This window comes from Frieseomelitta varia, unplaced genomic scaffold (genome assembly GCF_011392965.1).
Source record: "Frieseomelitta varia isolate USP_RPSP 00005682 unplaced genomic scaffold, Fvar_1.2 scaffold_724, whole genome shotgun sequence".
NCBI classification, from domain to species: Eukaryota; Metazoa; Arthropoda; class Insecta; order Hymenoptera; family Apidae; genus Frieseomelitta; species Frieseomelitta varia.
The window spans coordinates 80067-101338 of record NW_025110506.1 but is presented as its reverse complement, the minus strand read 5'-3'; the positions used below and the strand labels follow the sequence as shown (position 1 = coordinate 101338).

The following is a 21272-nucleotide window of genomic DNA, read 5'->3' as shown; positions in this document are numbered from 1 at the left end:
GAACGATTTCTCGCGCTCGCTCGTTCGTGGCGATGTTTTTCCATCGTCGTCGACACGGCACCGTGTTCGCCTCGCTCCGTTTCGTCCCTCTCCGTTTCCGTACTCTCCCTTTGCCCCCTTTCAGTCTTTCTTGCATTCAGGCGTCGTTTCCTTTCCGAGTTCCGCGCGTCGAATTCGCTCGACCATATCTTCGACGTGTTCTCTTGTTTTCTGCTTTTATTATTTTCTTCCTTTCTCGCCTCACTTCCACCGCGACGAGGGACACTCGCCTCTTTTCCGTTTGCCGCCGCGGCTTTTCCAACCGCCATAAATCAAAACTGCTAGAGAAAACGCGGCCAAACGTAGAGTACGCGCGAAAAATTCCCATGTACCGGATGTTCCGAACAACCAACCCTCGATCTCTCAGTTTCGTGCGATGCCGCGAGTCGAACGACGATCAAGAGGTATCTCTCAATTGATGGTTTCTCCAACACACGATATACCATCGAATTTACAATTATTCCATTCCACAAACCGATCAGAAGGTAAAAAGAAAATAATCAATGTATAGTTTTTTGCTAGAAGTATCGTATTGCACGGTAACCATGAGAAATATCATATTGTGATAGGGAAAAGATAACGAACGGAAGGAGAAGCATGCAAGAAGCACGGAGTATCCCCCTCCAGTGATCGCGAAAGAAAAGAGGGTGGAACCGTCTACGAAGACTGTGGGGTCGAATAAAATTTTACGGCCGCGAAATCGTCCAATAATTGTTACGGCTCGCTTTGATCGCGTAAAACACGTCGTAAATGTCGAAAGGGACGACCCCCTGGACGACAGGAATTACTCTTAACCCCCTTACGGGGTATTATGCTGCATTACTGACGATGCCACGTTTGCGTCTGCATGCTTTCTTGGTTTTTCACGCGCCGCGCCGTCTGCCGTATCCTTCCGAAAATCTTATTCCTCGGCTCAGGCTGATGATTCGGTTAAATCCACACCTCACAAAGTAACCGAAACGAGGAAATAACTTTCGTGTATACCGTGGTGAGGTTCGTCTAATGTTAGCGAATCTCACTCGCGCGTTAATTAACTAGAAACGAGACATTTATTCCAACCATTTCAACGCCAATTCCCCACAATCTTTGCCTTCGAACCATTAAGAATATAATTGGACTGAATTTAAAAGATGATTTACTTCACGTTACTGCGTTACATATTAATATTTAAGAGTTTCTTGAAAAATGTACAGTTGAGATTGAACTTATCGCATTGTCCAATCCCAACTTTCCACAGCCTAACACAGCGGTTCCTCTATCTCTATGAAATCTTATTGAAAAGTCAACGTCAAAACTTTCCGAACGAAGAACCGGTAGTTTCTCCGTAAAGTCAAGAACAACATTCACAAAGAACGCGGAACGCCGCATTGGAAACACCGTCCCAGAAACTCAAGAGAGATAAACTTCGAACTCGACCGCTTGCTATATGCTTCTTTTCAGTCGGACGATGAGGAATCCTCCGTGTGAAAAAAGCACCGTTAATATATTCAAGCAAAATGATTACACACCGCGCAGAAATATCTGTGGCGCGCTTACGTGGCCTCCGCGGTGCTCGGTTGTTTCGTTTCTCTCTCTTACATCAAGATAATCGACGTCGCAACTCGAACGAACGCTTCTGAATGTGCTAGGCCGTGGGGAGCCCTGTTTGTGTGTGCGTGTGGGTACACCAAGAGGTCGGGGCAAGATCTTTTAATGAAACGCGGATGTTAGAATGGCAGGAATGCTGCAAAATGGTCTAGGCGTGCTATGTACTCTACGTGAAACGTACACGCGCGCGAGTACGCTCGAGTACGCGTAGAGACGGCTCGCATGCACAAAGACGAGCGCGCGCACGCGAGCAGCTAAACATCCACATAGAGATATGTGTATATGCGGCGAGAACGTACCATGGCGGCGTCTCGAGGCAAATTAAGCCCCTCGACTCCTCCGCTTCGGCTTCGTTATTGAAGTGGCATTCCTGCTTGGGAACCCTCGAGGACTTGTCTCCCGTGTACGCCGCGACAACGACAACTAGACTTTTTAATAGCTTAATAACGACCGAAGATATTCGCGTTCCGTTAACAAAGAATGAGAAGGTCTGCAGATCGCGCGCGATTCCACCTTGGTCGAATTTACTTTCACCGTCGACCACCACCCCAACGAAATAATCGCATAACTGAGTTAATACTAAGCGTTAATTCTAACAAGTATGGAGTTGTCCTTCCATACGATCACCTTTCTTTACGATATTACGAGTATAAAAGGTGGCGTAATGGAGAAAAAGAACGCGAAGAATACGAGTCTAATCATAATCCTGCCGACGGCCAAATCTTCCGTATCGTCCCGCTAATATATTCTTCAATTCTGCGTAGCATATCCAACTGAGATTGGTACAAACGATTTTAATCGTAAAAAGTTTTAATTTTGCTTTTTGTATTTCTCGCTGTCTTTCGAGATGATTTTTACTGTGGTACGATTTTAGTAGACAACAACATGAACGGGGTCGTCACGAACGACAGAAGAATAAAGCGTCGGTTCATTATGCAACGAAGACACAACAAGAATATAGCGTAAGTGAGTTAAGGAGAGAGGCGAGAGAAGAAAAAGATCGCGATTGCGACACGCTTCAAAGTAGAAAGAGAAAAAGTATTAAGAAAACGTTGCAAGATTAAAGAAGAAAGGGACAAGAGAGAAAAAGGCAACAGGAGGAGGAACGGGAGCTGGCGGATCGAGAAAGAAATTCTTATTGCCTGGCAAGTCCGGCTTTTCCGCAATATACAGCACAGGTGTACCGAATGTGTATACCCCATCCTACCCTCCGTCGTACACACTCTCGTCCGTAAGGGTAGAAACAGCTCCGTGCACGCATGGTCAGGACCGTATTCTAGTCTAGCGAAACCCATTACTCTTTGCTCTTGTTTCGTTTCTCTCGGCCATAATATCTATTCTCTCTCTCTCTCTCTTTCTCTTTTAATGCGATACACTGGACGTATCGTTTATAAAAAGAAAACGTACAAGTTATCGTTTTCCCGGTCGTTACTTCTTCGGGAAACGACTGAACCGTGTAATTCACAACGAAAGGTTACAACGAACTTTTACTTCTTTTGCACGTATCTTCTGAATGCGATAGGACAAACATTTAACAAGGAAAGGAGTTTTAATACGATGAAAAATGATTGCTCTGGTGATAGAGAACTGGTCGCGATGAAATAATATAAGAGGGGGCACTGTTATTATTGAAAGAACGATATACATTTCGAAAGTGGAACGAATAAAAATAGTACTTGATTCATACTTAAACAGGTTGTAAAATTCAACATAGATAGTAGTAATCGATGGAGAGAAGTTGACAAGAAGCAGTCGTATATACTAGTAGAGAATCTAAAGTCCGCGAACTTCGTGGTCTATAATGCCTAATGACTTTATAACCTGGTTTATTTCAACGGCAAGGCGAGCATCCACATAAACCAGTTTTCGCAGACACCGTCTCACGTAAATCATTCGATCTCGGTAGCCTAACTAAAAAACCGAATAAGAAGTTTTGATGGATTTCGAATCATCGCGAAATGTAACGACCAACCATTCCTCCTCCGATGAAATTTTCTTCGAAGAAAAAGAGACACGGGAAAACTTTCGCACCGACAAGGGGAAAAAAATTGAGGGGTTAATTCGATTAAATAAACGTCTCTTAATTCTAGAGTAGACAAGAATACAATCTACTTACTTTCGTTTCTTCTCGAACACTGAATCGTTCGCGATGTCCCATGAATTTCACATTAAAATCTACTCGTTTCTCTTAGAGATGTATATGTATTTGTTATTTCCCGGCTTGGAAAAATCCTGCTGAGCTGCAGAGTATTTCCTTTCAAGTTCTCGTTCGGGAACCGAAGAAAGAGGCGAGGAGAAAAAGAGAGAGACAGAACGTTTCCTCCGTCGTTCCTTTTTCAAAGGGTGGAGGCGAGCAGCACATCGAGCAAAAGGAAGAGGGAGGGGTAAGAAGAGAAAGCTAGCTAGCTGGCGAGCGAGAGGAGGACGAGAGACGACAGGGGTAGACCGGCGTTCCTGGGGGTGGAGGCGCAGGAGGCAACGTAGCGTATTGATCGAGTGGCTCTCGCGTCGACCACTACCGCTTTCGAGCCACCCGGTATACGTGAGCGTCTGCGTTCGTGTTTCTCGACGAGGATTTGTGCGTGTGTCGCAACGTCGTTCAACCATGCTACTCGGCTATTGTTTATGTGTCCGTCGTAGCCACAGTATGATCCAAAAATTAGATTTTATCATATTTCAATTCTCAAACATTTCGTTGTAAAACAATAGGTGGAAGGGTGTTTGAATTATGCACGTCGCGAATGCGAAATAAATTATGAATGAAATATATTTACCCTTTGTGTTCAACCTTTATTCAAAGTTTTATATATATATATATATATATATATATATATTCTTGGAAATTTCACTTAATCTTCTTATTAAGGTACATGTATGTATATTCTTCATCGAAATATCGAAAACGAATAACTCCTTGGTTGATAAAAATCACAACTTTACCAAAATATTATTCACTTAAACGAGATCGTTCAATTCCATTATTTTTAATATCAATCAATCGTACCTTCAGAGATTAACAATATCTTTTTAAGCATATCTTTGACGTTTGTCAACTCCAGAATCAGCACGTATGTATACAGACGGTTATACGTAAATACAGGCGTGTATCCGCGACGCACCAAACTGTACACGAGTGAACTCCGTGTGGAGAGGACAGGAGGCAATGGTCAGAAAATAACTCAGTCGGCGCGTTCCCATGTACACAACCATATGTGTGCGTATCGAGATTGTGAGCGTTGAAAACACCATGATCTATGGTGTGTGCAACCTAGGAATAACGTGGTAATACTTGGCCTGGAAAATCTCCGAAGCGTATTCGTGTGACCAAGCAAGGTTTTACAGCATCGCAAAAATCGTCTGAGCAACAGTGGAATGAAATATCGTGCTTGAAAATATTTTTAATTTTAACAAAAAAATTGTTATGATATACGACGTGTAGAACGAAGTTCAATTTTGTAATGGAAATGTTATTAGCGATAAAACGTTAGAGTTGTATATCGTCTTTCAACTTTATTTGCACTTCAGAAGACCATTTTCGCCAGACAGATCAGTCTGCCGAAGAGGGGATTGGAATTTAACGTTCCGCATATTAAGAATTAAATTCACAAAACCAATTTCGAGCCCGCAACATTTTGTTTCTTCTATTAATTCGACTAAGTAAAGAAATCCAATTACACTGGACTGTGAATGTGATTTTTACGATAAGTTTTACAACCTGCAAAATCATAAAAACCTAAACTCTTCGGTAGGTTTCGAAATTTTCCACGTAGGCGACCAGTATCCGTTTTCACGGATGGACAGGATACGAAGACTTTCGCGTTTCATTTTCATGCCGGTGGCTCCCGTGGGCATCATAAACGCACGCCTCGCGTCGGTGCATCACCATTGGAAAAACTACCCTCACCTTTCCGTCTCTCGCCCCGATTCAGTTTCAAACTAACGAGACGAACCCTCGCCTCCGCGGGTCTAACACCGAAAACCATCGTTAAACGTATCGATGATAAAAACTTTGTCCCCCTCCCCCCTCCCGAGGGACAATTTTGTTATCTTCGACCATCTATAAACCATCGCGAAACTTCTCTCTTCGGAAGAATTAAAAAGTGAAGTAACACCAAAAGATCCCCCGACTCTCGTAACTTTCGCTTAGTTAACAAGCTACTTGACGGATGATCATTGGAAAAACATTAACGTATTGTACGTTGGCAATACGACGCGGTTTTATGGAATAAATTTCTCAAAGGCAATACGACGCGGTTTTTTGCGAGCTCTCCCCAATTATACGAGTAGGAAAGGAAAAAAATCGGATAATACGATCCTTCGTGGAGGTTCTAATGGAGCCATAGAGATCAGGCACGGCTTCTAGAGGGACTAGAGAGGGTAATCCGTCCCTGAGGAAGGGTGGACCGACGCCACTGTCGGCTCAGCTTCATCCCCGCTAGCCGTTCATCGAAGGGGAGGACAAGGCGCGCTCGATATCAAATCGTCGAAAAACCATTGTGCAAGTATCGAGGTCGAAACTGTCGCTACGAGATACGTTAATCCATGGAATCTCACAGCCGAACAATTTTTCAATTTACCCTGGCCATATCGATTAATCGCGATGGAAACGATGACCTTACCAACGTTCCGGCAACGATCAATTAAATTCTTATCCAATTATTTTCGAACGGTTACCTCGTTGGACAAACCTTTTGCAATTACGGGTGAAAGGGACGTGATTACGGCACGGCGGGAAAAATTCGTGCTCGTTGCACTAGCAAGTGCGTGGCGATGATATTAAAAATTTGTGTGCCAGGCGAAAACACATACACACACAACGACGTGTGTCCACATGCACGTAGGTAAAAGCGTTGCACACGTAAACCCTCTTTTGTGGTTGCAGAGACATTTTTCTCGTGGCATCCCTGTGTATGCATAATGCATGCAGGCAGAATGCCGCAGACTCTTTACGCGTCGAGAATTCGAAATCGTTCGTCGCAAAAATTCTCGCTATGAGAGGAGAAGAAAGAGTTCCCCCGTTGACTTCTGTAACTAGTTTTCCCATTGACTCGACAAAATAGCACATTCAATTCTTTAAATCACAATGTGCAATTGAAACTTTAATTAAAATTTCATTAAACTGCCTATGTTTCATTTATATGAAAGAACAAATGAAAAGCATCAAAAGTTCACACTGCATTCGGCGCATTAACCGATATCAGCAGACGATTTCACTTTCTTCTCGTGTGATTTTTATGGAATGCTTGTACAGCCAGATAAAATCAACCGTTACTACGTTGTTTTTGTTGCGCCATCGTCGTTCTCGTGCGCGAGGACACAAATAGAAAAATATGCAAAAATTGCGATAGAAGCGAGGAATTAAAATAGGACCGTGATACGAAAACGGGGTGCCCCCGTACACTCGAAACGTCATATTCGAGCGCGGCTACCGTTTCTGCACCAGACACACGGGACCTGTTGCTGTCGAGTTTACGGTGTTTTTACGAGCGACGTTACAGCCACCCCTGAGTACGGGGGCTGAACACACCCTCCCCGCAGAAACGATATCCCTCTTCTCATTGCCAGTACCTCTATGTGAACGCTAGAACGGGGAAAAGAGAGGAATAGAAACCGAAACGACTGTCCGTTTATCTCTTCCTCTACGACTTTCTCTCTTCTATGCTTCCGACTACAAACGATCCGACAAATGATCACTTGGATCCTCGTTCGAACAATGAAACAATAATCGCCCATTAGTCAACAACACGCGCATTAATCGTCGATAATAACAGATTGTAGAACGTTTCTTCGCATGTTTATCCTAAATTCAGCGTTGAGCAATAATCTTGAAGAAGATTAAACTTACTGGACAACCGAGTCACGTCGACGGCACGAAATTTCGTCGGAGCAGTCCTCCTCTAGGAGGCGAGAAAAGTCGAAGGGGAGACATTCGGTTCGCAGCTGACTTCCGACGAGACAGTGCCGCGTATATGGAGGGTCGGTAGAAACAAGCGGTAAGTTTAGCAAGAGTTGAGAAAGTTTCTGGTCGTCGCCGGCACTGGCTACCAAACTTTCCAACTACCGAGTTTTGTCTCGCGCAATTAGAAGTTCCCTGTATTATTCATAGCTAACGTTGCTGCTCTTCCTCGTTTCACGGTTCCTCCTCTTTCCTCTATCCGAGCCTCTTCTTGCCATTCTGCCTTCATCCGATTCTCTCTCTCCCTCTCTCTTTCTCTCCTCTTTTTCTTTCTCAACATGGCAGTTCGACACTGGATGTGCCGACCGCTTCTTCCTAACGCGCAAAACTCAAAGACCTCCACGAAGAGGCGCAAGTCGTGCACGGTTCATGAATTTTAATGAAATCTCCAGCCAGAGATGGAAGCTCTTTCGTGTTTCTTCCTGTCCTTCCTGCTTTCCTCTTTCCCCTTTTTTTTTCCTTCTTTTATTCTCGCGCATACATGCGCGCCTGTTGGTGCTTTTCGTTCTGATCTATGCTCTTTACGTGCTGCTCGATATCCGCCGCAAGATACGCCAGCCTGCCCCTTCCTTTCGCAATTGTTCCGCGAGCGTGCGACTCGCAACTAAACTCGCGAACTCGTGTTTTGTATTCCCATTTTCGTCCTCATTAACGGAATTCGAAGCATCGAAATTCTAATTACATCCACGAGCCACGTGCATATTACCGTAACCTATCAAACACTCGTAATGTTAACAAGATAACGCACGCTTGGCTTACGTCGCGAAATAATCAGAAATATCGAAGAATTGGCGAGTCGAAACGCAAAATTGTTCTTAATAGGACGGTGGTGTCTTGGTTCGGGCCGATAGTTTCGAATGATTGGCTAAACGTCGTATTCTCGTTCAATAGCGTACGAAGCTTCGCAATAAAACCGCTCCAACGTTTTCCGATCGATCGATTAATGACAGACTAACGTGCACGCGATAGAACATCGTATTACAATCGCGCCGATATGCTTGTCTACAATACACGCCAGCAATTCATCCCGCGATAAAATTATCCTGATACGCTTTTCCAATGACAGACGTACGATGTTTGACTCAAGGACGAGCTGTCACTCTCTTGTCATCTTGTACTCCGACGAAATTCAAATGGAATTAAATTAACGATAACGGTCGCGGTTGCGTATGTACACACAGTACGTAATAAAGCACGCGAGCGCGCAGCCTCTAGTCGCGCTCGTGTCTTGGTTTTTCTCCGTCGAAACGATACACAAATGATACTTGTTTCATGAAAAACGCACGGTTATTGCTATTCCCGAGGGTAGAATGCCACTCACCTGTCACCTAATGCAAGGTGTCGAAGCGAGAGGGTAATCTACTTCAACCACGAAAAAAGTCGCAAGATTCTCCATAATATACAATAGATGATGGGAATAACTCGAGATCAAACAGGGTAAGCACAAACGCGCAATGAGAGAACATTGAACGTTAAACGAAGAAAGATTCGGGGAAAGAAACCGACGGTCGATAAAGAGAAACTGATTAGAATTCGAAGAACAAGAAGACGATGAATCGGAGAAAAAGAGCAAGGTTATATTCCATCGGGAACGAAAAGGGCCTAACGATCCACGGTACGAGCTTCTCTTCGCCCCATGCAATCTCCATAGAATTACCATACGATTAAGAGAATACCGACCTCTGGTGTACGTACAGCGGAGCCCTCGAGAGTCTTCCAATTAGCCTCTCGAAAGATCGTTCTTCTCTCGTCTATATAGATCGCGCCAGAGTTACCGAAGAGGACATAAAATCTCGAATATGTGCAAACCAGATGATCAGGATAAACGTAAGCGGCTAGTCTTGTAAAAACTGCCAAAAATTGTACGTTCGTTAGAAGGAACGCGAGATTACAACGTAAACATGTCCACAATCCAAGGAAATCGAAAGCGTAATCGCCATTGTTGTCCGGTTCTCTCACCGAAATGTATAGTTTTTGGATTAATTGACAATACCGGCAACAAACCAAGTTCTGAGCCAAAGTTCTAAGCACGAACGTGTGTGGGCCGGGGATGACATGCATACGCAGGCGCGTGTAAAACACGTGAGAGCACGACACGCGAACAGAAAAGAGTATATTGCGGACATGGCGATAGGGTACTCCTCTCGGAGCATTCTCTTTCTTTCTTCCTCGGTCTTTCTCTCTGTCTTTCGGTTTACGAGCTTATTTTACTGGATTTTTATGATATAACATACCCGCACCTAGTCCGAAGTTTATAGGTTTGTGAGATTTTATCGCGGCGTAACGTATGGTTTGTTAAATCGACCCCCTGTGCAACACACGCGTGCCCGCCGATTCATGTACGAGCACACTCGAACATGCACGATGAATTCCGCAAAGGGGCCTCTTGCCGGTAGATATTTATCGCGCGGTACGACGACCCAAGTGGATCGTTTGTTTATTTTTCCAAACCCCTTTGCATTTTTTCTCGACTCTGACCGAACGACACAACTCTCCAGAACANCTCTCTCTCTCTCTCTCTCTCTCTCTCTCTCTCTCTCTCTCTCTCTCTCTCTCTCTCTCTCTCTCTCTCTCTCTCTTTGCTACTCTATTCTTGCACAAAATCAATAACAACAATAACAGAAACTCGTGGATCACGATACATTGATAACAAAGTTAATATTTTGCTTAAACGTGACAAAGCCGTGTTGCACGGGGCGCATTCAAATCATTGCGCCGCGAATTATACAACAGTATACGCGTACGTATGTATATTCCCGCATGAATGCTTTCACACACTGTTGCAACGCGTTAATTGTACATTCAGCGGCGTATTCCGAGATCAGGATTGCTATCGATCAGATTGTACAAGGGTGAAGGGAAATCCTTTTGCGAGGGCGATGACCATAACGACGACTTCCGGTCAGTAACTCCGCGCAATTAAAGCGACTTAAGTACAATTCTCTTAACGGGACAGCCAGTGTAACTGTCGTATACAACCTGACAGCACAATGCTTACTCGCTCTCTTGAATTTTCTTTTTTTTCTTCTTTTCCCTCGATATCGTTACTCCTCTGTTCGATTTTGCTACGCCTCCTTCCGCCAACTTTTTCCATCGTGTTCCTTAACGAAATCGAAGCTCACGCACTCGAGACAACTACGTTTCGCGCTCGTAAGGTTGCTCCAAAAATAGCAACGATGCAAGGTTATCTCTGTTCCTCGTGTATTTTTAGATTTTCTCTTTTTACCAATGTTCCACTTGTTCTCCGAACAATAATGTCTACGTCAAGCCTCGTTAACAAATACGCGTATCTATATCTTATCTACGACTAAGCATTACGGTAACATTATTGCTTGATAATGCAATAAGCTTTTATCTTCACCTATAAATATATAATATATTGTGTGTAACGGGTAAATGCGAGTAAATCGTGACTGTTTCGCGCAGTATTTTAAATATTTTTCTTTTACGAATTTCCTATTGAATCAACCAATTATTGTTTAACGAGTCTATCGGTCGTCAAACGATCATTTCCATTCAGAGACCAAGATTAACATCATTTGCTTCTGACGCAAAATTTGAATTTTCAAACGAAGAAGAATATCGAACAAACGCAAAAGCTTTACCTGTGTGGAAGAAACCATTGTGAACAGTCTCCATAGTAAATAATAGCTTTCACCTCAACGTTCATGAGTAAATATACCGAAGCTTGATGCAACCTTAAAAACTTTTCGTAATAAATCAGTGCACAATACGACAGGCTGGAATCGGACAAATCTCGTTAGTCGAGTCGAAGAAGTTTGTGCCCTGAGAGAGAAAGAGAGAGAGAGAGAGAGAGAGAGAGAGAGAGAGAGAGAGAGAAAGCAGAAAGGCCGGTTCACCTTGGTTGCTGGAACCCATCTGCATGCGGAGACCGAGGATGAAGAAGAAGGAGAAGAAAAGGACAAACGAAAGAGGAAAGGAGGAGGAAGAAGAAGAAAAGGAAATCGAAGCTAGGGGAACGACATTCCAACTGGGGCCGGGATGAGAAGCGTCATCTCTTGGAAAACCGACGCCGCTACCTTTCTACATTTCGCCAACTACAAAACCAGCGACCAAATCTCAATGATCAAACGCGACCGATTTATTCGTTTTTCTCAACAGAGCAATCAATATCTCCATATGTTTTTAAACAGAGACAAAAACCTGAACAACAGTGGACAGTGAAAATAATTAGAGAGAGGCTACTGCTGCTCCGTTCGCTGGAAAATTTCTCTGCTCGAATTATAAAATGGACTGCGATCAGATAACAGGAACCGCGCAAACGCGAGAGTATTTTAATCCCGATCTGCGATATAATTTCCGTAAATCAGATTACGAGGAATAACGCGTTAAATGATAATGTACGACGCATATTACGTCAAACAAGTAAATTACGTTATTTCCTTCAAATACGATGCTTCATTTAGCGGCAGTCTCTGTGACGAAGAAACATTACGAATCGCTAATAGTTGATAGAGCGCTGATAATTGATCACTAATCACAATTGTATTGGAAAAAGAAAAATTTCATCTTAACCTGCGATGATTGGAATAGAAAAAAAATCTTCCAGCAAATACAATAGCCGAGAGAATGATAGAGACTAAAAATTTTTATCAAAACTATAATAAAGGGAAAAGTACAAATGCAACAAATTTTTATATATATATGTGTGTGTGTGTGTGTGTGTGTGTACATATTATATATTATTAATAAACGTTACATTATCTTCTGTTATTATCAATGTTGCTATTACAGATAAATTCAATGTTCTGCGAATTATTTGAATAAAAATTTCCTGAATTAATGGCTTTTTTATTAAGAATGACGAGATAAGTTAAAAAATACATGATTTAATTTAAAGAAAGAAAATGAAAAAATTTTATTTTTTTTTTCAGTTTGTTTTTTCATGTAGAATGAAATTTTCAATTACCTTTGCTCAGTTGTGCCACTAGTTGCAAAATACTCTGTGTAAAAATGATTGTTTCAACTTTTTAATTATTAACTTTTTAACGCAATATAAATAAACACGACGATGTGCGCGTTCAATTTTATTGATACATTCAAAAGTAATTAACATGCTACTCTACAATTTTTACAAAGAAATAAACTTGACTATTAAACTTGGCCTTTTATGTATTCACATTAAAAAATGACGATTATATTAATTAAATGTACTTCTTATCAAAAATATTTTTTAATATAATTGATCGTTTTCAAAATATTTCAATTTCTATTCTTAGGTGATTCATCCGGTATATATATATAAAAAAGGACTACATATAAAAAAAGACTACATATAAAAAAAGACTACCTATAAAAAAAGAACTACATATGCACGAATTACCGTAGCATAGCGTGTGGAATCGCGTGAGACAAACAAATATGCGGAACATTGCGCAAGTCTTAATTAAAGTGTGCGCTGTCTAATTAACGTAGAACATACAGTTTACTCTTATCAGGACACGATGTTCATTAGGAAAATTGTAGAGTAGCATGTTAATTACTTTTCGAATGTATCAATAAAATTGAACGCGCATCGTCGTGTTTATTTATATTGCTAAGTTTTATCCATATTGTGTTAAAAAGTTGAAACAATCACTTTTACACAGAGCATCCTGCAACTAGTGGCACAACTGAGCAAAGATTAATTCTACATGAAAAAACAAACTGAAAAAAAAAGAATAAAATTTTTTCATTTTCATTTTTAAAATTTTCTCAGAATTTCCAAAAAAAATTAAGAATCTGTTGTCGAGTTTGAAAATTTATTAAGTAAATTTAGCTAATTCTGGACTAGTTAAAAACGAATAACAGATAGCTAATTATTCTACTTACGAAAATAAATCAAAAGTGTAGAATTTTTTCATAAGAGACTTCATTTTTGGGAAAACTAAATTTGAAAATTTAGTAAGTATTATTAGGCCAATTCTCAACTAAACATGTTTTATTCTACATTATTCGTTTACATATTTTCGCAGGTAGAATTCCAAATTAATAAAATAAAATAAATTAACTAGGTTCAAGTCTATGTATGTTGTATATTTGTATATGTATTTGAAAAATCTTTAAACTCAATTTTCTTGAAATCAAAGTCTTAAATGAAAAAAATGTAATTCTTTTTTTCCCGACTTATTTTTTCACGTTCGAATCATCCCGTATGCGATTGTATCACCAATTATCGGACGCTATATATATAAAAAAATATCTTTTATATGCATAGTGATATTATATTTTTCCTTGCAAAAAGAATTTTTCGGACATCAACAAGAAATTTTGAGACTTTTTTTAAATTTTGGCATTTTATCATTCACTATCGAACAAAGAATTTTGAAAAAGCAGCAATACCTTGGTTCAAAGATTCTTTTACGAAAACACTTACATACATGGATGTGCGAAATAGAACCAAATTACCACTGGAAAGCAGCCAAATTAAATATGGATTTTTAATTGTTACGGGAGAACGCGACCACGATAGTGTCATTTTAGAAATACGGAATCGAGAATAACGCAGTCGATGCGACGCAGTCTCCGTGTCGGTTTAATTAAATGACCATAAATCGAAAGAGATAGGGAAAGATCTGACAACGAGACAGAGATGGTAGAGGAAGGAAGAGAGCTATGTAACCGATTGCAGTCAAGTTGCATTTCGAAACTCACGTAACGTTACGCGCGCTGACAAACAATAAAGTTGACCACCAATCGTATAACCAAGCTAGCAATCGATAGCAACCGGTCTTTGATTAATTACATGTCTCGCACGCGACCGTTCATATGAATTAGCTATTTGCTGTTTTGAAATTTAGTCCAATAATAGAACGTAGGAAGTATTGTCGTTCCAATTCGTTTACATTTCATTTTATATTCATTTGAATCAAATTTGAGAGATATAGAAGTTCGAGTATTTTCTTAAAAAGACCCTACGTTTCGATTCACGTGGCGAGAATATTTTTAGAAAGGCACGGTATGTGGCGTCGACGATTATACCATTGTGAGGAATTATTTCCAAAGGAAAGATCTCTGAACGTCGGAGGAAAAGGAAAAACGGATTAAGGGTTTGTAGAAAAGTGGGTTCTAGAAATCCTACGGATTCCTTTCTTTTCTTTTCTGTTACCCTTCAGGATCTTCGTGCCCCTCATGGGAAATCGACCTAAACAAGGTTGTCCAAAACAGGTTTTCGATGTTTCGAAAAGTAGCTGTTTCGAATGATCATGACGAATCGTCACTACGAGAGTAACAAACTTCGAACTAACTTCTGGGTACTATAAGCCATGATAGAAGATTTTCAAATGAGAGTTTCCATTAAAAATAAATCTTTCGATTAGATAAACAGAGAAGCAATTCATTTCTATTTCGATAAGCAGAATGTTCGTAATATTTTGAAATTTGAATCGTTTTATAAGGAGCAAACGAGCGAACGAATTACTGAAAGATGGAAATAAGATCGAATCGGTCAGCGAGTAATAGAAATCAAATATAACGGTGATAATGCGGATACAAATCAGTACGACGTTTATCAGTTGTGAATAAAGAAGAGGAAAAAAAATGTCGAATGGGGAGAAATCTGAGTTGGTACGGTCCTGATCCGAAGTTATCCGAGCTCCGCAAGAGAGCCGATTATATTAAATGGCTGGTAAAACGGTCTGCTTAACATAGCGTTTATCTGCTCCTCTTGGTTTTAGTACTTTTTCACTGCCTCGTCAGCCATTGCCCATAAACTCTACTACAAGCCTTGCCTCTTTTTCCCTCTTCATCCCCCGTTACTTGTTCTCTACTACTCTATACATTTTTCTCTGTACCTTCGTCTGACCTACGCGTACATGCGCGCCCATGTGTCTGCGCGAAAACACGCTTAGCACAACTCATGAAGAATATAGAACCATTAAAACGACTCATCCTCCTGAATATGCTCATCATACTTTGACGCCTTTTTTGTTTACATAACTCCTCTTTACGTTCTCAACTGTTTCACGTTCTATATCAGATATCGAAAGAGTTCTTTCATGTAATTAAGGATGGCTATTCAAGTCTGGTGAAATGTTTCGTTAAACGCTTTTTTAAACAACTATGCTGCCAATATGAACAATCGCGTGGAACGTAACATGGCCAGTACGTAATCAATAATTACAACAACCTTGAATTTTTAATTATGCACTTGCAATACAATAGAAAAATACATGGCATCTGCTTCTTTTTCAACGAACGTAAACAGGATTGAACGATTTCTATTTCTCCAAATGTTAAAAATAAATTAAGAGGTAAGTAACTCTTTGTAGAAATTTGATCAACGGTAACACCTTCTAACCCATAAAACAAGTATCGTTTCGCAACTAAGAATAGCGTTCCTTTTTCGAATTTTATCAGAGAAGTATATAGTAGACGCCGTACGTGGAATGTGTCATCGACGACGAAATCCTTGACCAATACGATACCACTCTCGCTGTGAGAAAGAAGAAAACCAGCGAGCTACTCAAAAAGGTAGAAACGAAAGAGAAAAATAAAAAAAAAAAAAGAGTGTGTAGACATACACATATACTTACAGTGGAACGACGTGAAAGAGGGTGACTTAGCATGAGGGGCGTGGTGGCCCCACCACCCCCATCATACGACCAGGCAGAAACTACTTTTGGGGTAGCCGACCCACACACCTCCTTCTCCGTCTCATCCCTGTCTCCACGGTTCCTACCCATCCCCCAAGGCATTTCGAGCCAAGCCAGCCACCCCTCGCATCCCAAAAATAATTGCACGTTTCGTGGTCTCTTGATCCGCGCGTAAAAGTAATCCAAACATCGCATAAAAATTATGTTTACGAGTTTCGAATGGGTACAGGGGTCGACCCCGCAGGGCAAACACTGTATGCCGAAAACGTATCAACAGTCTCTCTTTTCTCATCTAGATAGGGATCTCTTTCTAGGAATTTCTTAGATTGTTTAGAATTCGTTTGAACTATCGAAAGTGCCATACGAGTTACGAGGTGATCTTCCGTTCTTGTATGATGTATCTGTTACCTTAATGGCATCTATATCATTTGCATTATTTATTGTGAGTTTCGATAAACAATAATTACTAATATAGAACTTGAAAGAACTCCGTAAATAGCAGTAATTGTTAAATTTATTCCAATAAATATTTACCAGTGAATATTGTTATCCGTTTCTTCACAAGAAACTCAATCGAATGATAATAGTAATAATAATAACAATAATAATAAATAGTGAAACTTACCTGTTTTCTCCTTGATTTCACACAAAACCGAAAATAGAGCTGGCTTCATTCTGTGACAGTTTAAAGTATGTTTTCTGAAAAAAAAGAACAGAAAATCTAAATTGTGTAATATAAATTGTACACTAACAAAAAATTTATATGATGCCATTCATTATAAAGAAAATAGAGATCTATTTGGCACACTCATTTTTGTAAATTTGTACAATCGCGTAACTAACAATAATGCAAAGATAACTGTCTTATCACATGTTCGAATGCCTATATATGACTTATGTTATAACTCGCCATTACAAATTACTGAAGTACTATATTCATTACTTAATAATTAGCATTTGACAGTTACCAGACTATAATAACTCATTAAAACAATGTTCATTCTTCTCGACGAAAATCCTAACAAAAAATGTAAAATGACGAATATAACCTATATTTGTCGTAACTTGTTACGCTTATATATAATAAATGCTTCAACAGTTAAAGAGAAAGATCAATTGTATCTGAAGAGATTGATTTTGATGTAATATTGTGAAGAACATTAAGAAACATGAAGAAACATTAAGAGAAAGAGAAAAAAAAGAACGTATTAGATGAATGGATATCGTGAGAAATTTGGTACAACTATTAAAAAAAGTAACGATACATCTCAGAAGTATTAAAAAATGGCGGCTGATCACGAATGGGACCAACCTCGCTTGCGCCTCATCCAAGCTCTGATCAGTGATATTCATTATTTGTTGGAGAATTTCACTGATATCCTGTTTTCTAGCTTCAACGGCCTGATCCGGTCCCTGTGTTGCAGTTCCATCTACAGGTCCCATGCTACCGTATCCGGCAGTATTTTGGGCCCCCTGGCCCTGGTTTCCTCCCATCAGACCAACACCTGATCCTCCGTGTTGTAGCATTCTGCCAGTTTCATCCATCAACTGTAAACTACAGCACTAAGAATATTATCCGCCGTTTTTTCTTTTTCTTTTCCTTCCTTTTTTTCTTTTTTCTTTGTATTTCCCGTCGCAGAGAGTGAATTTCGTTTACACAACACTCGCGAATGTAAGTATATCGTATACCAGGTGTCGCGAAAAAACGCGACTGTACAAACAACCGTCCCGCTCTTTCGCTTTATGACGGTTCCTGTATCTCAAGGAAAATATGTTTCACGCACGTGCTCTATCTCTCTCTCTCTCACTCGTGCGATACTTCATATGGAAGCCCGAGCAGGCATGCATTTGCAAAAATAGAATCTTTCATGAATAATGTACCAAATTTCTTGAGAATACGAGGCGATCTATGAGGATACGAGATCCTCGTAATGCGCCGTACGGTTGGGCTTGGAGGTTATGCCGCCGTGGCCTTTGTCTCTTACGTATCGTTTGGCGTTTTAACTTGTTCTTGCTTCTCTTTCCCGGTCTCTCTCACTCTCTTTCTCTGTCTCTATTTCTCTTTCTTTCTCTCTCTCCTTTTTCCTCGCTCTTTCTCGACCTCGGTTATTCGTTCGCTTGCTTGCTCTTTCACTTTTCCCTTTTTTTCTCCTTTCTTGCTGTCTTTATCTCTCTCTTTCTTTATCTCTCACTCTTTTTCTCTTTCGATGCCCTTCGTTATCCTTTTTTTACTTCTATTTCCCTCTTTTCCACTCGTTCCTTTTTTCACTATTATATTTCCTTGCTGGTTCAAGAACACTCACGTTACGTCTAATAATCGGTTTCTAGTTTGCTATACACACTATAGAGATGATGAAAATAGTGCCTTCGGCAGCTTTAAACTTGACGGATTGTCGGATTTTACGTATACGCGGTTATGTCGACGGTCGGCGTTGGGTCCGGTTTGCACTCTCCTTTCACTGGTTCTTTCCTCTGCTCAGCAAGAATACTTGTACAAGCTGAGGAAAATCGGCGTTCTTCGAGCCATCCGCGCACGGACGTCACACACCAACTCCGCCTTACAAGGCAACGCGCGGACCGACCGTTTCTGTCGCTCTTTTCACTCTTCTCGGCCGCGAGCGACTGCTACGCTCCTGATACACGCGCGTGTTCGTGCATTTGTGTGTGCATCGAAATCTAGTGTGCATACGTGCGTGCGCCAATCGGCAGCCATAATATTCGCCTCGACCAATCAGAACGGTTGACTCATTTCCTTCTTTCTTCCTTTAAAGCGTTTTCCTCGCTTCTTCACCCATGTTATTGTCCGCGTGCGCATTCACTTTATTTATGATGTGATTTCGCCGCTTTTCCTAATCCTATTCTCTTAACCTATATTCGTCGACTTTCAATTTTCCTCGAGCTGTATAAAATTATCTTTCGATTTCTTCGAGCACATTTAATCGAGCAACGTCAGAAACAAAATTTTTCGTAAAACAACTTCTTTAACTTTATATTGCAACAAGCGCAAACTCCGCCCATTCCCCCAAATTCTTTTTTTTTTGTCACCACTTATGTTTAATCAAAAACGTTTGTGTCATTACTATGTAGTATTTTACAAAAAAAAATTAAACAAAACTAAATGTTCGATCGTACTCTTGCCTTATCGAATACCGTATAAATAAAACGAAGGTACTTCGTACTTAGGGAAATGTAAATTATGAAGATCATAACGCGCAAGTCCATACAAACATGGCTGCATATCAGCCATTTTTATAACGCGGGAACATTCGAATATCCAATTGTGATATTTAGCGATAATTCAATATTCTAACAAATATTAAAATATAAAAGATAATTATTTTGTAACATTATTTAATGAATATACACACAACATATTAATCCCATGATTTATTATCTTAACGATTGAACCAATGTGAAGTTTACAACAGACGTTTTATATTCTACCATCTTTCCTAAGTTTTCACATTGCTCCAGTTTCAAAGTTTATAAACAATACGAACGTATTTTATATATTGTAATACATTTATTTACTAGTATTATTTACTAGTGTGATTTCATTTATATATGTTGTACATGTATATATATATATATATACACACATTTGTATATATTAAAAATCAATGTAATATTAATTATAAAAAACGTGCATTACTAGATTGAGAATAGGTTATACGTGAAAATATATTTTAGCTCTTTTAAAGCCAGTGATTGATATATATTTGAATAATAAATATGGAGTATGAAAAGTATTACGACAAAAGAGCAAATGGATATGTTATACATTTCCCTAATAACAAAGGATTGAGTTTACAAGAAATTACTAAAATGTTTTCTGCTTTTGGCAAAATTGTGTCTGTGAATAATCGTGGGAAAAGTAATGGATTATGTTTTGTAAGATATGAAACAGTTGAAGATGCAAAGAAATGCATAGATGGTTTTAGAAACAATTCATCTATTAAAATTTTGCCACATAAAATAAAAACTAATATAATTGATATTAATACTAATATCGAAGCAAAAGATGTTGATGCTAATGCACAGGATAAAAGAATGTTTAAACAAAATATTTATAAAAATAATTCAGAAGAAAATAATCATTTTAGTACCTATTCATCAACAAAACAGTCTCAAAATACGCAAACAGATAATCAATCTAATTGTAATTTGTCAGAATCATCTAGTAAGGATAACTTTAATGATGATGTAGATGTAGATGGTAAAAACAAAACTAACCATCTCTCTCCTATACCAAAATTATCTTCAGAACAGCGTATTAGACTTAGAAATTTAAAAAAATTTGCTTCAAATACTTCTATTTCATCGGCAGTTACTAATACTTCAAGAGAATTGGAAGATATACCTGATGAAACAAATATTCCAGCTTTGGTACATATTGACCAAAAATATGAAACGCATAATATTAACATCACTCCATCTGTGAAAATTGTTCCAGCTTATGAAGTAATTGTAGCCAATATCCATCCAAGTTTAACTATACATTATATGTTACATCTTTTTGAAAAATTTAATCCAATATCAATATCACTTATGATGAGTCTACCAAAAACCAATATATTGTATTGCCATGTTTATTTTAAAACATATGAAGACGCATATGCAACTATGAAACAATTTGATATGCATAATGTACATGGAAAAAAGCTTATTGTTTTAACATCAAATAAATTGATGGAAGAAATATCTCAACTATAATACTCTAATATAATTACTTTTATAATGCATCTATTGTACAATTAAATATAACTTGATTTTTTTCTGAAAATTTATTTTTTTATTGGTTTGTATTTACTAAATACAATAAAATTTTAATGATATAAAATATCGTTTTATTTACTTCTTATCACATATATACGTGGTTGGGCATTATTCGAATAAAATTTTATTTGAATAACATTTCGAATAAATTCTTTGAATAAAATTTCAAATAAGTTCTTCGAATAAAATTTCGAATAAATTCTTCGAATAAAATTTTATTTGAAATATTTACCAAAATAATGTAAAGAAAAAAAGTCAGGAGTTCTTTTCTCACAATTTTGGTTTTGGATAGGTACAATAATGATACAAGTTATTTTTGA

At 39.2% G+C, this 21272-nt stretch overlaps 2 protein-coding genes across 3 annotated transcripts in view; one reads left to right on the top strand and one right to left on the bottom strand.

The window, feature by feature from the left end:
- LOC122535442 (homeobox protein extradenticle) overlaps positions 1-19364 on the bottom strand; it is a 34248-nt gene extending 14884 nt beyond the window's left edge. The window contains exons 1-2 of one of the 2 annotated variants that reach the window (XM_043666977.1): positions 17489-19364; positions 16802-16875 (exon numbers count right to left, since the gene is read on the bottom strand). In XM_043666977.1, the coding sequence (XP_043522912.1) occupies positions 16802-16875; positions 17489-17721 (307 nt within the window). In that variant the 5' untranslated portion in view covers positions 17722-19364. The remainder of the gene's footprint in view (positions 1-16801; positions 16876-17488) is intronic. The other variant, XM_043666978.1, reaches the window with a different exon arrangement.
- Positions 19365-19616: 252 nt separating this feature from the next.
- Positions 19617-20956, top strand: LOC122535443. The gene has a single exon (XM_043666979.1). The coding sequence runs from the start codon at positions 19909-19911 to the stop codon at positions 20887-20889; it is 981 nt and encodes a 326-aa protein (XP_043522914.1). The 5' UTR covers positions 19617-19908; the 3' UTR covers positions 20890-20956.
- Positions 20957-21272: the final 316 nt, after the last annotated feature.

Bases quoted from the DNA above. Each gene is read 5' to 3' on its own strand.
- LOC122535443 (XM_043666979.1), top strand. From the start codon at position 19,909: ATGGAGTATGAAAAGTATTACGACAAAAGAGCAAATGGATATGTTATA.